Raw genomic sequence first — 19981 nt, 5'->3', positions numbered from 1 at the left:
CATATACCCGATAAGGGGTAATATTTAAAATATATAAAGAATGCATACAACTCAATAGCAAAAAACAGTTCAATTAAAAAATGTTTGAAGACCTGAATAGATTTTTTTTTTCAAGGAAAACATATAGCTAACAGGAATGTAAAAAGCTGCTCAACATCATTAGGGAAATGAAAGTCAAAACCACAGTGGGATATCACCTCTGCCTCTTATCAAAAAGACAAATACCAAGTGGAGAAGAGGGAATCCTTGTGCACTATTGGTGGGAATGTAAATTGGTGTACCTACTATGGAAAACAGTATGGAGGTTCATCAAATTGAAAAAGAACTACTGTATGATCCAGAAGTTCCACTTTTAGGTATTTGAGGAAAAGGAAAACTAACTTGAAAAGATAATGCACCCTTATGTTCACTGCAGTATTATGTGCGATCTCAAGATATGGAAACATCCTAAGTGTCCATTGATGGATGAATGGAAAAGAAATTTGGTATGTTTGCACAATGGAATATTATTCAGCCATAAAAAAGAATGAAATCATTCCATTTGCAACAACATGGATGGACCTCCAAAGCATTAAGCTAAGTTAAAATAAGTCAGAGAAAGGTACCATTATCTCTTACATGAGGAGTCTAAAAAAAAGCTGATAAAGGGGACAGATTGGTGGTTGCAAGAAGAGGGGAATGAGAGTGGGAGAAATGGGTTATTGGCTAAAAAAAAAGTGCAAGTGATATAAAACAAATTTTGAATCATTTAAAATATTTATATGTTTATGTAACTATATGTGACACAGGTATATTATATGTAATGTATATAAGAGCACTGAAAAAAAAAGAATAGTATTTAATTATTAGTGTTTTATAGTTCCAGCAGCAAGAGCTAATCCTCAAAACAATCTTATGAGGTAGATACACATACACACCAAAAAAAAAAAGTTTCATAGTGATCCTTTTGAAAGAGATAGTGTAGCATTTGGCTAAATGATTATGATACATTGTGGGGTTTTTTGTTTGTTTGTTTGTTTCTTACTAATACTGTTCTTAGCCAAGTTTATTAGAAAATCTACTTGGGTATCCACATAGTTATGATTTTATATATATATAATGTAATTATATATTTTATATATATATATATATATATATATATATATATATATATATATATATATATAGCTTAGTGAATGCCTGTATAGTTGGGAACATGAGACCCCCAACATTCTGCTAATGGTGCATGCCTGAATTGCTGTGGAAGTTAACCCTAACTGGCTTAAGTTTCTAAAGTTGGTGACCTCTGCCTTAAAAGATGTAAATAAGCTTGTGGCCTGCACTAGAAATATGGCTGCAAGATTAGTGAAGCCATCTAGTAATTGGTTACTACTAAAGTTTTGATACTTTGATGAACATTTTCCCTGAATACAAAAATTCTATTTTGCATTTTTGTTTTAAATTGAACAGAGATTTAAGATTTGCACTAAATGGCTATTCACTTAGTATATCTGTTTCTAAGCACCCTTATCTTTTACAAAAATGTAATTCTGTTCATAAATCTGTCGCTACTATAGTAGTGAGTTACTGTGACTTACCTTTGGGAAAGTCTTAACCTGTGTTCATACAGGTCATGTCTACTTTATCGATCTCAGGCATTTTTGGAGGGGCATATTTGATAACAAAAGTGAGAGTATTTTGTTTGTATAGTAGAGATTGGTTCCTTCATCTGTCTCTGGAAAAATGCTCTTGTATTTCCGTGGTAGGCCTGTTTCTTCCTACCTTTAAGTACTAGAATCTTCATGAATTCTCATCTATACTTAAAGCAAAGAACCTACATTCCATGCAGTAATTGTACTACAAAAAAATTTAGTAATTGTACTAAAAAATAAAAAGTATGGAGTTTAGGATTTATTAATAGTGTAATATTTAAGAAGGTATTTTACTTTTTATATTCTTAAGGTAAATAACTAAAAGAAAATATGTGTTTCCATTTGGAACCCTTTTGGTTGGTAAGGGAAATTTAATACCAAGTTGGTGGTTTTTAAGAACTGAAGTCTTCTGTACTGGGAATGGGAAAAGCAGTAGCTATCATGATTCCCATGATATGCATGATTCTTATTTGGAATGATTTGCTTTTGGTTAGTCAGAGGTGGGAAAAGCTTTTCCTTCCTCAGTTTTGTTGAAATTCAGACTTGGAAGCATTTTCAAACTATTGTAGTAGAGACATTGTACAGAGGAAAAATTACTGCCTGGAGTACTGCTTGAGCAAAATACTATAGGGGAAGTATATTCTATAGATTTGGTGTAACAATTCAGTGTTTCTTCTCCCAGGAATATTTATATAATTTTGGTTTTGCATTTGGTCTACTGTGGATTCATAATCTCAGCATGAATTCTTATTTCTTCTTCCTGTTTAATGTCAAGTGCTGTATTTTCGTTTTTGGAATTACTTTCACTTTTTATGTGGTCATTTCTAGAGTATAGTATAGTTTTCACAAGCATTATAATAAAAACCTTTATTTGTTACATCCTCTCTAACTTGAAATTTGAAATTTTTCACGTGTAATGGGCTCAGATTTGTTTTTTCTTTTGGGAATAGATGATCGTGCAAACAGAAATTGTTGGTCTTAGTCTATGTAAAAAATACCATTTTGGATGCTTATTTAAAAAGTCATGTTAGGGCTGTCCATATGCTCATTAAAATGTATTTATTCAAAAAATGTAAGTGACCACTGTATACAAGGCAGTATCTGGGCCTTTGGTGATACAATTGAGAACAAAACAGAGCCTGCCCACATGGAACTTATTTTTTTGGGGGGGGGGGTGTCAGGAGTGGGTGGAGCTTACATTTTAATTGAGAGAGAAAAACATGAAACCGCTTAAGATGAGTTAGGTAGTACATGCTCTGCAGACAAAGTGAGTAAGGATGGATAGTGAGAGTTTGGAGGCAGGCAAGTGCCCTGAGGCTTTGTTACTTAGTATAATTATTCAGAAGAATTCATCTGATAAGGTGACATTTGAGCAAAGTATAAGATTAAAGTGTGGGAGCAAAAAATGTAGATAGATATCTGGGAAAAGAGTATTCTAGGCAGAAAGAACAGCAAGTGCTGTTAACCTGGGGTTAAGAGTTCTTGGCTTGTGGGAGGCATTACAAAGGAGATGTCAGTGTAACTGAAGTAAAGTGATGCAGAGAGAACTGATCACAAAGGGTTTATATAACATAAAATACTACAGTAGTTGAAACTAAAATCTATACCTTTTGCTTCATTTAAGATCAAGCTCTCTCTGACTGGTGTAGTAGTTTACATCCTCTGTGATGAAGAATATGGAAATTATTCACAAAAATGTTTGCAGTCTCCTTTAGGGTCTAATTAGTTAGAAGCTAATGATTTAGAAGTAAAAAATTGTGTAGAATAGTTCTATTATGTAGAGTTATGTGCTAGCTTTAGTGACTGGAGGGTACCTTAGTATGTGAAGAGAAGATTTGATTCATTTTGAAGAATGAGCAAAAATGTAAAGATGCAGGTGTGAAACAGCAAGGTACGTCAGAACAATGGAAAGTGGTTCTGTGTTGGAAGCTAAGATTGAAGAAGGGAGGATATTGACAAGGACGAAATGGACGTTATCTAAGTAGTAGGGACTTCATTGAGGTTAAGCACTGAAAATGTCGTAAATCATTCTGTGGTCGGTTTAGAGAATGTTTGGGGATATGAGGTGGGCGAGACCCCAAATCAGGTATCATCAGATAAGAAGCAACCCGACAGTCCGGCAGTTTTGGGTGGAGCCAGGTTTGTGTGTTTATTTATTAATTATTTAAAGTAGGCTCTACGTCCAGCATGGGGCTTGAACTTACAACCCTGAGATCAAGAGTCACGTGCTCTATCAACTGAGCCAGCCAGGCTCCCTGATGGATAGAGCAGTTTTAAATTGTGAAGTGCTGATTTTGCATTGCAAGACAATGAATCCCCCTTATCCTCCCTTATTAAATGCCAGTAAAATCTCTCATTGTGTTAATCTCCCTCCCCAATTTCTATATACTTCCAGGAGAAGTGGCACCCTCTAGTTAAGAAATAAATAGAATTTAAACTCTGGCTTTGGCAGTGATATGGGATGGAGAGGAATAGGTAAAATTGTTGGAGATTTAGGAGACTTGGTTACTGATGGAACCTAGGGAGTGTATATGAATGCAGAGATGTAGGAACACCTTTGGGGTAATATTGTGACAAATTTTATGACATGTTCAGTTTTGAAAACTAAAAAAAAAGTAAGATTCTGAGGAGAGTAAAATGACTTGATGCCATCAAGGGGAAGTAACTATTTAAGAATGGAATAGCTTATCAAAACCATTTCTGGAAGGATACAGAAAAATGTAGTGTATCAAGATAGAGAAGAAAAGAAACTAAGAATATAACATCCTCTGAGTTCAGAACTTGACCAATGTGTTTTAAGTTTTAAAGGATTTAAAAGGAGCAAGACGTTGCTTTTTGAGAAAGCTTTTAACTTTGGGTATAAGATGTACATAATGTATTTAGTGCTGTAGGACAGGTATGAAGTACTATTTAGGAACAGAGAAGGCAGAAATCAAGTTCTGTTTTTTACTCTCAGGAATTGAACCATACACACCAAATTGGAAGTACTATCCAGTTTTGTTGCAAGTATGAATCTTGAAAGCCTTGTATCTATCATTCCCTGTTCCATGAGTACTCTGGCTAGGATAACTGCTTATCTAAAATTCATTTGCTTATCAGATGTTACTGTATAATAATTGAACCTATTAGAACAGATATTTTTGAAAGATTTTAAGCATATAAATGGTCATAGTTACATTGGTGTTTTCTTGGGATCAAAGCCAGGTTGGGTCACCTGAATTTTTACTTAATTATTACATGCTGAAGATTAAAAGTAGCCAAACTGTTTATGAGTCGTGAATGACTTTATTTTTTTTCCCCTTTATGGTAGTTACAGCTGAGATATTTTTTATACATACTTTAAATAGTAAATCAAACCCATTTTCTAGGCCTTCTTCTCTATTCTCTAAATTAGATTGTATTTCTTCTCTATTCTCTACATAGGATTGTATTTCTTCTCTATTCTCAAAATTGGATTGTATTCTCAAATTTGGATTTGTATTTCTTCATTGAATTTGCCAATAATATCTCTTAAGCGATTGGAGGTAATACTCTGGGGTCTATTAAAAGCCCCCCCCCACCCCCATTTAGGTGCTGAAACAATTGTACATTAGACCATTTATAGTAGTACTCTCCCACTTAAAATATAAAATTGGAACTTACATTGTTTTAACTGTTTTTGGAGTAATAGCATATAGAGTTTCTGGGTCCTTTCTTATTTAGAAATTTATGCAACAAGAAACTTCAGTTTGTTTCCAGTTGTGTTTGTTAGTTTAAGCTAGTTGATACCAACTAATAAGTGAGCTTAACTCAGTAAAACTGAAGGGAGAGAAGAATGAAAATTTTGTATAAACAAACTGAGATCCTACCCACTCACAAACCACATATCTGCTCTGTCTTCTTAATAGTGCAAAGACAGCAGGTTAGGGGAAATATTGATAAAGGTAGTTTGAAAAAAAATAATAAAGGTAGTTTACCTTCAACTTGTTCGTGCTTCCTTCCATATGTATGATTTTTTTTTTAAGTTTTCTTTTGAATGGTAGGAATGTATAATCCTAGCATTGTAGCTCTGAAGGTTTATGAGTAATAAGAGAACTGAAAGTTCTTCAAGGCTTTGAGATAAATAAAATACTTGAGGATTGAATTACTCTTTGAGGAAGTTTGATTTACTTTCTGTTGTTGATCATTTATGTGATCCTAATCAACATCTTGTTTATTTCTCAGTAGATTATAGTGATCTCAGTTGTTCTCCTAATAGATTTTTAATAACTTCTTCAGACTATTATTGATCCACTGTCAGCATGCATGTCTGTCTTTAATAGTAAATTAAAGATAGTAAATCTTTTTTTTTTTATTATAGACTTAATTCAGTGCACAAATGAGATGAATGTGAACATCCCACAGTTGGCAGACAGTTTATTTGAAAGAACTACTAACAGTAGTTGGGTGGTGGTCTTCAAATCGCTCATTACAACTCATCATTTGATGGTATATGGAAATGAGGTAAGCCAAATTTTTAATTAACAAGCATACTGGTTTGATGTTTGAGCTTGATTCTCCTGCTGAAATTTCAGGAATGGCTTCAACAACCAAATTATAAAGGTTAAAAGAACAAGGTGAATAGGCAGAAATAAAATTGTAGAATTTACAATTTGAGAAAGGATGGTCTATAAGTTGGGAAGCAGAAAGTGGGTCAGAGCACAGAGGACTTATAATAATGGGATCAAGAAGCAGGGTTTAATGTCTAGAGGTATGTTCTGTAAGCAGCACTGGTCTTTGTAGGCCTTGTGTATAAACCACATGTTTGTCTTTTGCTTTATTATGACTCCATCAGATTTCTGTCTGATTTCATGTAGTTGTCTCTGGAACTACTTTGCGTACTTAAAAACTGTTCTATTGAAGGCTAAGATGACATTTGCTAAGAGGGACTGTTGAAAGAGTGCCTTCTTAAGCAGAGAGGTGTGTTTGAAGCCTTCATTGAAGTTTTCATTGCCAGAAAGGGTGGCAGAAAGATGCATAAGCGTTTCCATTTTAATGTTTAGAGAGAATCATCTTGTTTAACATGATAGCCTAGCAGCTGATTTTTGAGTTCTTACCTTAAATGGTTTTCTTAGCATATACTTATATGCTTCCAAAATTGAGTTAAAAGGAACATGCAAAATTGTGTTAATAGTTGAATGCAACTAAATAAATCCATGTTTAGTGTGCACCTTAGAAAAATGCAGCCCACTGATTGCTGAGAGATGACTCCCGGAGATGAGGAAGGACTTTTATTGATAATAGACTTCAGAGCATGACTTTCTGACATCAATCACTTTCCTCATTTTAGACTTCTCAGTGATAAAGCTCTGCTGTCATCTTTGGCAAATATTCATAGAGCATCATTGGAGTTCAGAATTAAAGCAAGAATTCACCTACAACTCTTTCATTGCAGTATATCTTATTACTACATGCATATTTTGGTGTTGCCTTTTGATCCTTGTCCAGGAGTGATTTTTTTTCATGGCTACAATCATAATTTAGAGAAGATAATATATTTAGTTTTTTTTTAAATATTTTATTTATTCATGAGAGAGAGAGAGGCAGAGGGAAAAGCAGGCTCCATGCAGGGAGCCTGATGTGGGACTTGATCCTGGGTCTCCAGGATCAGGCCCTGGGCCCAAGGCTGACGCTCAACCACTGAGCCACCCAGGGATCCCCTATATTTAGCTTTTTTATATAACATCACACCGTAAGGTTTTCCGTGGTTGATATTTTTTATATTTATCATTTTTAATGACAATCTCTAATGGATTGTATATTCCATAATTTTTTAACTGCCCCTTTCCTAGAAATTCAGCTTTCTGATTATTCATTGTTAATAGCAGTACCACACTGGTATTTTGGGACTTTATTGGTAGTATTTAAGTTTTGTAAGTTATTTCTAGAAGTGTTACCTGAAATATGATTGCTTAGTCAACAGACATGACCATTTTTAGGATATGTGTTACTCAATTGCTTTCTAATTTATTATAACCAATGTATAGAGTCAGTAGGAATATTTGCATATACTAGCTTTAATGTGAAGCATTTTGATCTTACTAGGGTAGTAGTTTCTGCTTTTATTGGGACTGTGTTTATGTAAGATCATGATCATTCTGAAGAATTTCAGGTTTAAAGTATTTTTCACTTTTTAAAAAGAAAGTATAATCTTTAAAAAGAAAAAGCCGCATATATAGCCAATTGGAATGCCAGATAAAGAGAAAAACTGTTAGCAGTGGCTTTTAGAGACTGTATATAAGGTGATAATATATTAGAAGCAAAACCTCGATAAAGGAAAAGAAATGTCCTTACGTTTGACAGGAGGAGAAAGGTTGATAGCACTTCTGTGTGGTTCTTAGATAAACATATGTTTAATTTCCCTTAAGCTAAGACAGATGTGATGGTTTTCCTACTGACAGGTTTATTAGTTTGTGAGATAGTATGCATAGGATTTTACTATGCTGTGGTGATGAGAATATCATAGGACAGGGAAGAAAGTGATCCCCTGTCCCGTCTCTGTCAGGGGACATTTGTCAAAAATGATGAGGATACTCTTGGCATCCCTAGATAGAGGCCAGGGATGCATGCTGTGGTGATGAGAATATCATAGGACAGGGAAGAAAGTGATCCCCTGTCCCGTCTCTGTCAGGGGACATTTGTCAAAAATGATGAGGATACTCTTGGCATCCCTAGATAGAGGCCAGGGATGCTTCTAAACATATAATAATGCACAGGGAAGGCTTCTTACAATAAAGAATTATCACAGCTTATGAAAATTATGGAGTCTAATATTGTCTTAGGATACTTTAACACTTTTTATAAACCAGTTGTTTAAGGATAAGTGATGAAAGGTGAGTCTTCAGTTTACAAACTGTTTTTCAAAATCCTGGCTTGTTTGGGGTGAATGCAGGTGAACAAGATTGAATTAGAGAATTCATGGTGTACACCCTAATTGATAGTAAGCCTCTGCACACGTTAAAAAAAAAAAAAAAAGGAAATCTTAAGGAGAAATGAAATTGAAAGAAATTAGCTCTCAATTTTAGAGAGTGTATGTAAAGGGAAGTTAAGGTAGTATTCTGTGGTAAGCACTTTGGAGAGAATTTTGACAGTCATTTTGAGAAGATAACCTTTGCATACATGCTGATCAAACAATTCAACCCTAAGTCTGTATCATGAGAAACTCTCCTTTGTTTGCCCAGGGAGACCAAGTACAAAGATGCCTGTGAAACATTGTTAATAATAGTGAGATTGGAAAGAGCTTAAACATCCTTAAAGAAATGGATACATAATGATATAGTAGGTCATTGAAATACTAGAACATAATTTTAAATGAATGAATTAGATCTATGTGTACTAAATGCATAATTCTTGAGAAAAAGTTAAAAAGTACATTGGAAAAGAATATAGTATAATTTTTCTGCAAATTTAAAATGGGAAACAAAATTTGTACAGTTTATAGGTTATATATATATATATAGAGAGAGAGAGAGAGAGAGAAGTTGTAAAAATGTGTGAATGATAGATAACCACTTCAGAAAAGTGATTGCCTTTGAAGAGGGAAGAAATGAGATCGAAGGTGTGTTTCAATAGAGTTTAATCTTTTGTTTCTATAAGAAGATCTAAAGTAAATATGGCAGTCTCCTTAATCTGGACACTCGGTAAGTGGAGGTCTATAATATTGTTCTCTTGTATGTTTATCAGTATTTTGTTTTCAAAAAGGTCATAAAAATTTGGGTCACCAGGTAGCTGTTCAAAATAAAGATGCCACTTTAGCGTGATTAACTATAGCCCTAATATGCTGTAGTAAAGCCAAAATTACTATTCCAGGGTAAAAATGCCTGTTTCCTTTTATTTTGATTCTAATTCCAAAGCCATGCGCATTAGGCTTTAATAAATTCCTGTGTGTTGTGAAATATATGGATTATGCTTTTATTTCTGTTTAACCTAGTTAGTGGGACTCAGGATGAGAAATTTAAGCTAGATATGCTTAATGTGTTAAACACCCCCCCGCCCCCAATTCTCAAGTTAGAGTTTGTTGGTTGGCATTACCTTAATTTGACATAATTATTTGTTTGTTTTCCAGCGTTTTATTCAGTATTTGGCTTCAAGAAACACGTTGTTTAACTTAAGCAATTTTTTGGATAAAAGTGGATTACAAGGTAAAGACAACTTACTCATTATAGAAAATCAACCCTGTATGATAATTAGTGCAGAGTTGAACTCTGTCCTTTAACTATGGAGGAACCTTATATTTTAGTGAAAGGTGTAGGGATGAAAAAACTATCTCTTAATGTGAAGATTAGGATAGACTTCAATGCTTGACACTGAGAACTCTCAGAAATAGCATAAAATAGTGGTTTCAGAGCATGGATTCTGGAATTGAACTGCCTGGGTTTCAGTCCCATCTCTGCTGCTTACCAGCTGCATGAATTTGAGCAAGTTACTTCACCTCTCTGCGTCTATAAAGACAGTAGCAATGATAGCACCTTCCCTATAGGGTTGTCAAAAATGTAAAGTGCTTACAATAATGCCTGGCACACAGGAAACACTATGTAAGCATGAACTTTCATTGTCAGTGTTATTATTTTATGCTTTATCCTAAGAAATGTAGCTGGGAATATCATACATTCTATTAGCAAAGGTAAGTATGGTTTATTATTCAGATGAATTGCTCATTGATACTCAGTGTTATTTCATTTATTTTACTTTTAATTCAGTAACTTGAGGTTGCTATATTCTGGTATTGTAGTGCCCCATGTACATTCTGTCTTACTGGAATCTATTGTACTTAGTTCCAGAACTAGGCCGTTATGATTGTATAGTGCTAGCTCTAAGAATAAATCATAAGGGACATACATACCAGATGACTAAGGAATATTCAGCAGTAGAGCTCAATCTGGGAAATGTCTTTGGAGAAAGGGAGATTTTGTGCCAGGCTGTGAAAGGTGGATGAGGACAAGGATAGATAAGATGTACACAGATGTGAAAGAGCATGGGATATTGAAGATTTACAGAGCAAATGAATATGAATAGAATTTACAGATGATATGTTGCAGAACATGCAGTGGCAGCCCTCAAGAAGCTGGGGCCAAATTCAGACATGGAAGATTTTGATAAGAGTTGGGATTTTATAAGGCAGTGAGAAACCATCAGAGTTTTTTGATTTGAGGGAGGAGGGGAGAAGGGAGTGTGTTATAAAGAACGTGCCACAGTTTAGTACAAGTTGGATTAGAGTTACAAAGTCTTGAAGACATTAAGACTTTCTGGTCATTGTTCTGGTCATCTGGTAGAAAGTTAACAGGGATATGAATTATGTCTTGTGGAAGTGACATCAGTGGATTTTAGTAACTAGCAGTGTTTGGGGCAGGGGCTGTCCAGTTCAATACTTGTTCACTTTGGGCAGATGAAAGTATTAATTAGAATGAATTAAATACCCCGTCTTCCAGAGATTTTGGAAGGCCAGTGATCTATATACGGGGCCAAGTGTGAGAAGATTGATTTTACATTAGTAAGAGGAGTAGTTCTCTAAGAAGTTAAAAATAAATTAGGCAATGGAATACCTTTTTCAAATAAAACTTTTTTTTTCCAAGTAAAACCTTATTATTTTTTTATTTTTTATTTTTTTCAAATAAAACCTTGAATGGAGGGCAGCCCCAGTGGCCCAGCGGTTTAGCGCCGCCTTTAGCCCAGGGCGTGATCCTGGAGACCCTGGATGGAGTCCCACGTCGGGCTCCCTGCATGGAGCCTGCTTCTCCTTCTGCCTGTGTCTCTGCCTCCCTCTCTCTCTCTCTCTCTCTCTCATGAATGAATAAATAAATAAAATCTTTAACAACAAAAAAAAATAACCTTAAATAGAAAACAGTAATATGTAATAGATAAAACTGGATGTGGGAGAAACTCTACTTACTTGTATTTTTATTTTTGCTCCTTACTTCACTTAAATGTTAAGAGTCTATGGGAAATGATTTACAAACTACTCTAAAGCAGAGTATATGCATTTGCCCAAATGAGGATTTTTTTGGTGTCTTACTAGCTACTGATTTTCTACTTTCTTAAGATGGAAATTAAGCACTTTTTTTTTTTTAAGATTTTTATTTATTTATTCATGAGAGACACAGAGAGGTAGAGACACAGGCAGAGGTCCCTGCGGGACCATGACCTGAGCCACCCAGGCATCCCAAATTAAGCACTTTTAGTAATAAGGTTTTAGGACATTTATTCCTTTCATGTAGAGAATATTTTTTAGGCCTTTTATTTGAAGCTCATACTCTGTAGATATTATTAAGGAGAAAACTCAGTAATTAAAAGCATGTAATTCAATGGTTTTGACAAGTAATTTTGATTGATCATGTATTTTGTTGGAGTCTGTGTATTATATATATGTGTATATATACGGGTTATTATACAGGGTGTATATAAATAAGCTTCTAGTCTAGTGAGTTAGGACTATGTACATCAAATAGCTAGAAACTGAATATGGAATAAGAATAATGTGGAAACAGTTCAGGGGAAGTGTCAGAGATTGAAAGATGGCAGGTATTCTTCTAGGAAGGAGGATAGAGTAGAGTAGATTAAAGGAAACAGTATAAACTAAAAGAGCTAGGGAATATGAGTATGTAACACCTTATAAAATATAGTATTAGTTATGAGGGCACATGAGGGCAATCATTTTTTTTTTCTATTTTGTCCTTTGATTTTTCTCCAGTAGTACTTTGTAGACACTTAAAGTATTTGCTGAATAAATGAATTGGTAATGATGTTAAAACCAGTCACTTTACATTTTTGTTATTCTTTTGGTATTTTCTTTTTAGAGTTGTAGAGATTATCAAATAAATGAAATTTGTTAGATGAAGATGAGCTAAAATAAAATGGGCCTGCTTTTTAATGAGTAGTAAAAATTTATAGACTTCCTTGAGCAAGGCAATAATTAAAATAGGTTGCTTTTTAAATAACATTGATTAGATCTTATGTTGCTGAAGTTTTCAAATATGATGATAATGAAAGAAAGTCTTAGAGAAAGTTTTATTGAAAATACCAATATAGTTGTTTCTTGTTGCACCTTAAACTCGCATATTGCCATTTCGTTCGTTGTACTGTACAGTAATTTTATGGACTTTTTATAAGGTTGGCATATGTAAGTTTGGTTCAAATAAAAGACAACTGAAGATTTCATAAATATGAAAGTTATAAAATTGCTTAATGATTTGAAGAGGGGCATATGGTTCCATAGGAAGTTAAATTTGAATTAAGAGGTTATGAGGTTTAGCAAGTAGTGTTTAAGAGAACATGGTTTTCTAATTCCAGTAGGAATGTTAATCAGAAGTAGAATAGAAATATTTTAGTGAAATTCTAAGGGGGGGTTTTCAAAGTCGCATATGACTACCTGACTTAAAACATGTGAGATCTTACAGATTTTAATGTGATACTGTTCATTATTAGTCACTTAATTTATATCGTTGGATTGAGCTGAGATGCCAAGATATTATGGCTATTGGATGAAATGAGTTGGTTTTCTAAATGAATTGGTATTTTAATAATTTGTGACAACATTTTCTGTTTCTTTTCTTGCAGGATATGACATGTCTACATTTATTAGGCGGTATAGTAGATATCTTAATGAAAAAGCAGTTTCATACAGACAAGTTGCATTTGATTTCACAAAAGTGAAAAGAGGGTGAGTTAAGCTTTCCCCTTTTTTTGGGTATCTGATGGATTTGACTATTTTAAAATGTAAGCCATAGAAATTAGTAGATTGAATTATGGAATGTCAGGCCAGTTTTAAAAGATGAATTTTATTTTTCTTTGAAGTATATAATATGCTTTTTGTGCTAGGATTTTTCTTACTTAAAGTTCTTTTTAATTTTTTTTTTTAATTTTTTTTTATTATTTATTTGTGATAGTCACAGAGAGAGAGAGAGGCAGAGACATAGGCAGAGGGAGAAGCAGGCTCCACGCACCGGGAGCCCAACGTGGGATTCGATCCCGGGTCTCCAGGATCGCACCCTGGGCCAAAGGCAGGCGCCAAACCGCTGCGCCACCCAGGGATCTCTTTTTAATTTTATAATAGTTTTATTGAGATACAATTCACATGACATAAAATTCATCCTTTTAAAGTTATATAAGTGGGTTTTAGTATATTTACAAAATTGTGCCACATCACTGTTTAATTCCAGACTCTTTTATCATTCCTCATACCCATTAGTGGTCACTTCCCATTTCTTTTTTCCTTCAGACCCTGGCAGCTACAAATCTACACTCTGTCTCTATGGATTTGCCTATTCTGGATATTTTATATAAATGAAATCCTGCGTTATGTGGCCTTTTGAGTCTGGCCTTTGTCACGTAGCAAAATGTATTCAAGTTGTAGCATTCTTGTGTGGTTTGCTACCTGATACAGTCTGGTATCCAGGTTTTTCTTAGGATATATGAGAAGACCTTGGGGAAAAAGCCACTAGAGACATTCGTAAGGGACATTGGTGACCCTTAAAGCTCTGAAGGACTGCCCTGAGGGGAATTTGGCTTCTGCAGAAATATTTTGGTGAATGCCTTTCTGAATTTCTCTGCTGCTCAGATATCTAAGCAGTTAATGTTTTCTTTACATTGTTCCCTTGAAATGTTAAATTACTAGACTGTACTGGAAAATTTAGTGCATGTAGAAATAATCCCTTAGTTATTGAAATAACCCCTTAGTTATTTAAGCTTTTTTATTTTTTTAAGATTTTGTTTGAGAGAGGGAGAGAGTGTGCCTATACCCACGCAAGGGGGAGGGGGAGGGAGAACAGAGGGAGAGAATCCCAAACAGAAGCCCGGCTGAGCTTGAAGCCTAACACGGGGCTTGATCCCATGCAGAGACTGTCATGACCTGAGCTGAAACCAAGGGTCAGATGTGTAACCTACTGAGTCACCCAGGCGTCCCTAAGCGTTTTAAAACTGAACCTAGATATTCTGTGTCACCATTCCAAATAAATAGGTGATTAGTTTGGAACTTAGCAAAACTAAATTTCACAGATTTTGTTTCCTTTATTTAAGTATTTTGTTGTTTATAAGATGATAGTTGAGGAGTTCATCTTACAAATCTGGTTTTTAAATCCAGTATTCTGTCCAGTGAACCATTTCCATTTGGGCCTATATTAATATTTCACTGTAAAGTGTGATCAGTAAAACTAATCTTCAGGGTATTTGTAGATTTCAGATTAATAGATTTTTAAAATAATAATTTTTTTCCTAATCCTAAAGGCTACTTTTGAGATTAAGGCGAGTTTGCTGCACTCTGTACTTAATAGAGCAAACTATTTGGCAGAGAACAGCTGTTGATTATGCACAATATATTTACTATTGACTTAAAGGAAGTTATTCTGAAAGGGAGAAGAAAATGAATCAAAGGAATCATAACTGAGTGAACCAAGAAGCACAAAATTGACAAGTACACACAGATACACATACATACATATATATCAGATTGTATACACAAGAAAGAAAAAAAATATAGGGCATTAGGGTGTCAGTTGAGAGTGTGACAGCACTAAAATTTATTATATATCATAGTTAAACCTCAGTGAACTCTTTGAGTTTTGGAGAGCATTTGTGTGGTAAATAGTAAAGTTTTATTTATTAGAGTAATTTTATGTTTACAAAACTAAAAAGCTTTAAAATTGAGGCAGTATAGCAACCTATGTTGTAATTTGTAGGAAATGTTAATATTTTGGTGTATGTAACCAGATATATGCAATCTATAATAGAAGTAAATATATGTATGAAGATACATAGAAAATCATGTAACAAGCTGGATTACGTTATTCAATCTGTTCTTGTAGATCTGTTTCTTTTTTTTGAAAGGCTATGGGATTATGTTCTTGGTGTACCTTTGATTTATTTTCATTTCTTATAAAAGCAATGCATTGACCATTTGTTTACATATTGTCATACTCTTAAGTGAAGTTTCCTGTAGAATAAATTTTGACTTAAATACAGTTATAAATACCTCTTTCACTGTACTCTTTCATCCTTACGAAAAGGTATCTCGAGTGTTCATTTTACGTTGAGCAATTAATTCGATAAACGGTGATATTGAACCTCTTTCTCTCTTAAAATGCCATTCATGCTTTGTTCATTGCTTTACAATATTTTTTTGTCCCCTTCCCTATTGGGTATTTTATTCTTTCCTATTATGTTGAATGTTAAGAGCTCACAAGTTGTTTAGTCAGATAAATCTAGGTTTAAATTTTAGCTTCACTCCAGTTAGCTGAGGAATTTTAGTAACATACTTCAGCCAGCTTGCTGACTTTTTAAAAATAACATTATTTTGAAATAATTTCACTTCCAGAAATGCTGTAGGAATAATATAGGTAACTTGTATATACTTTAGTCAGATTCATCTGACTAAATTGTCAGATGACAATATATACTTTAGTCAGATTTTAATATTTTAATATTTTCTCACATTTGCTTAATTATTCTTAGCATGTGCATATACTTTTTTTTCCTGAACCTTTGAGAGTGGATTTACATACCTCATGCCTTTTTATAGTTTTATATCCCATAATACTTCAGTGTATATTTCTAAGAACAAGGATCCTTTATTTACATGTCCATTAGCTTGCTAATTTTTTCCACATCGTGGCACATAAACTGATACTGTTTGTACAGGTCAGTGGGTTAAATTAAGAATACTTCTTGAGGCTGAAGGGTTAGGGATTAATGTCTTCTTGGTTCATATATAACCCATCTGTACTGTTTCCTCTGGCACAATTGGGAAGCCTTGACTTAAGCTCTGAATCATTTCATCTGTAAAATATAAAATGGTGATGTTATTAGCACTTGTCTATAAGGATCGTAGAGAGAATTAAATATTGTATGTAGTGCTTAGCACATGGCAAACACTAACAAGCTTTTTGTGTATTAGGAAAATAAATTGTCATGAGTTACAAATATTTTTCTCTCTTTTTAAAACATTATTAAAAGTTTTAAAATCTTACATGATAAAAATTGTAAGTATTTTTATAACTTTTCTCTTTTTAAGGACGCTCAGGATGAGCTTTTCTACACCCCAAATGATCAATTACCTATTCGTGTATTCGTCGTATATATTTATGGATTCAGTATTTCATGTCTAAGTCTTTGATTCATTTGGAATATATATCTTGGTATAAAAGGGGGGTGGAGATCAACTGTAATTTTTAATAGAAATAAATGATATTAAGAAATTAAAATGAATTATTGCCCCGCAATGGTTAAATGACTTCTATATACTGCCTTCTTTTATAAAGCTTCTTTTTTGTTATTTTGGTAAATACTTAATCATTCTTAAAGAATTCACTCAAACATTATTTCTTTGAGGAAATTTTATTTCTGTTGTTAGATTTTCTATAACACAAGGCAATATAACCTTAGTTATAGTTATATCTTCAGGACTTACGACAGTGTCTGAACATAGATGGTAGGTGCTTAGCTGTTTTTGAAAAGGTAGCTACATCATTTGTAAACAGTATGTTAAACGGTTCTATGAAAAATGAATTCCGTAAATTGCCTGTAGACTTATCTTTTCAGTTGGTTGTTAAACATCAGTCTCTACATTTTCTTTTTGTTTGCCATTTCACTTCTTGATAGTATTAATTTATTTTGAATTATCTTCATTTCTGACTTGGTTTGGTTCAAAGTATCAAGATACTGTTATATAATAAGCAAAAGACCGAATAATCCAGATGTTTTCTGTAAATAAGGATATGGATGACCAGCCTTTATTCCATTGTTTTCATATTTGAGAAGGAAGTATCTGAATTTAGTTATAATGTATTTAAAAGGTCATAAAACTTGTGTTTTCCATGGAATATGAATTGTCATGTATTTAGTCTGAATCATATTCAAGCACTTGGGTTTGTCAATTACTCAAGTCTTTTAAAATCTAATATAAGAATTTGGTAACTTACGATTTTTCTTAATTGAGAAATTTGAAGTTCTTTGGAAAGAAATTATGTAGGGGCTAGTGGGAGAAGGAGGAATCAAAATTGTCCTGATGGTTCCTGGTATGAGTCACTGGGGAGATGGGTACCTTTTATTGGGAAGATTTTGGAGTGGAATAGGGTTGGGCATAGTGGTAAAAAAAATTAAGGATTTAGTTTTGGAAATAATAGTTTTGACATGTCTGCGATTTGTACAAGGTGAGATATTAACTTGGGACTTGAGAGTTCTGGTCTAAGAGTATAAGTATGTCTTTGGCATCTTGGGGATTTCTGTCTTGGGAATGAGTTAAGTATAGAATGAGAGGAACACCTTGAGATACAAAATGTGTATTTTAGAGATCAAGGAGCCAACAAGAGACTGAAAAAGTGATAGTGAAGAAAATACTGAGAAGTCTGATCAGATAATGTTAGACAAGTTCCCATTGGAGAAGCACTATGGAAATTCTGCATGATCTAAACATGAGCACTTTAACTGGAGTTGATTGGAAAGGGTTTTTTATTGGAAAGAATTGAATAGTGAATGAAAAGTGAGTGTGGAACTTTTTGAGAAGTATGCTTGGCTCTGAAAGACAAATGGTAGCTGAATGGGAATATGCTTTAGTGGATTGTGTATGTTTAAAGATCATAGTGCATTTGCCAACATGTTTGTGGGAATGGTGTAGTATAAAAGAAGAGATTAATGAGCTGCACTGTCCAATACAGTAGCTATTAACCATATGTTGCTAGTTAAATTTAAATAGATTAAAGTGAAGTAAAATACAAAATTCATTTCTTCAGTTTCATCAGCCATATTTTGGATACTCAATAGCCCCATGTGGCTAGTGGTGACCATATTGAATGGTGCATATATTGAACATTTCCACTATTGCAGATACTCCTATTGGACAGTTCTGTGTTAGAGAAAAAGAGGACAACTAAAGGATTATTACAGAGTAGGATCCACACGACCTTTGTGACTAGTATTTATATTTCACAGAAAGAGATAGATTTCCTCCATTGAATAGGACCAGCCCAGATAGATGTAGCTTTGTTGGTGAGATGACCAGACAACCTCTCTTTGTCATTTTCTATTTCTGAATGAAATATTTGGGAGTTAGGAGCTGAGAGTTTGTGTGTTGGGTGTAGGGAGGCAAGGAAGGACAGATGAGAGAATTAGGTTTGAAAGTACTTAGAGGAATTCACTGGAGAAGGCTAAGAAGATTGCTGGCAATGACAAATCCTCATTTGGGGTTGATGATAATGAAATTTTAGAGTTTTACTAGCTTGCTCTGTTGTGTGGTTTTCTTTACCAGCACTTAACTGCTTAGCCAGGATTGTGAAATTGCCAAGTTACTGCAAGAGAGTTGAGAGTATTTGCAAGGCAGTGATTACAATAATGATAATGTGGAATTCTAAGCTAGATGAAGGAAGTAAAAATGAAAAGGGTCAATGAGAAGAGTAGTGGTGGGGTTGATACAATGAAGTTTATGATGAAGTCAAATAGTTTTTGTGATGGGGATACTTGACCAAAGCAACTGGGAGGTTAAAGGGTTATTGTCATAGGATAAAGTGTCTAAATTTTATCTATTTCTCTTACTGGTGGTTGGGGGGTAGGTAGGAATAATGTGGTTTCTGGGTCCTGGCAATAAGGTCATGATTTGACCATAGGAATAGGGACTCTAGTCAGGGACTTTGAGATCAAGATGTTTCAACACCATGAAGGTGTTGAAATTAACCAAGAAAAACTGAGTCAGGATTCAGCCAGAAAAAACTGATAAAGAGGAAAGGACCAGCAGGTCAGAAATGATTTCAGCAAGGAGAGGAAGGAGAAATAAAAGACTAATGATGACTGATAAAATGAGAGTGAGGTGTATGAGAATAAAAAAATGATGGTAGAAAGGAAGTGGTGTCCTCATGCCAAACTGCAGCAGCCAGTGGAATAGGATGTGTGGGGAAACTGTTGTCCATGGGTTAATACTTCTTACTGGAGAGAGTTATTGAACTAAAGATGGTAATAGTTGTCTACCTAAAGCAGCCCAGTGTGTGTTCTTTAAACTCATTTTTGTCTTGCAAAATCAGTATTGTTGATTTTCGTAGCTTAGTTGTTTTTCTGGCATCTGGAGTTGTGATTGAAGGGGTAGTAGCCCAGGGTAGAGTGGCTATTTATAATTAAGTGTAGGTAGAGAAAATCTACACCTGTTGGAAGTGATTACAACAAAAGGTTATGAACAACACTGTTTTGGAGTCTAATACACCTGGGTTTACATAATGGCCCTACCACCTATTAGTTCTCTGACCATAGACAGTCATATATAATCTCAATGAACCTAGAACTTCATCATCTATAAAATGGGAAAAGTATCTATATGATTTTTTGTGAGGATTTGAAAAACATACATCAAACCCTTAATA

The 19981-nt window shown here is 34.2% G+C and overlaps 1 protein-coding gene across 23 annotated transcripts in view; it reads left to right on the top strand.

The window, feature by feature from the left end:
• The window catches only part of PICALM (phosphatidylinositol binding clathrin assembly protein), a 102429-nt gene that overhangs the window by 28788 nt on the left and 53660 nt on the right, over positions 1-19981 (top strand). For 22 of the 23 annotated variants that reach the window (XM_072794909.1, XM_072794908.1, XM_072794919.1 and 19 more), the window contains exons 2-4: positions 5971-6113; positions 9715-9790; positions 13203-13305. In XM_072794909.1, coding sequence (XP_072651010.1) covers positions 5971-6113; positions 9715-9790; positions 13203-13305 — 322 coding nt within the window. Of the gene's footprint in view, positions 1-5054; positions 5156-5970; positions 6114-9714; positions 9791-13202; positions 13306-19981 lie in introns of those variants that run through there. The other variant, XM_072794921.1, reaches the window with a different exon arrangement.

The sequence above is a fragment of the Canis lupus genome, chromosome 23 (assembly GCF_048164855.1).
Source record: "Canis lupus baileyi chromosome 23, mCanLup2.hap1, whole genome shotgun sequence".
NCBI lineage: Eukaryota > Metazoa > Chordata > Mammalia > Carnivora > Canidae > Canis > Canis lupus.
Note: the sequence above shows the minus strand (reverse complement) of the source record. Positions and strands in the feature narration are given on the sequence as shown.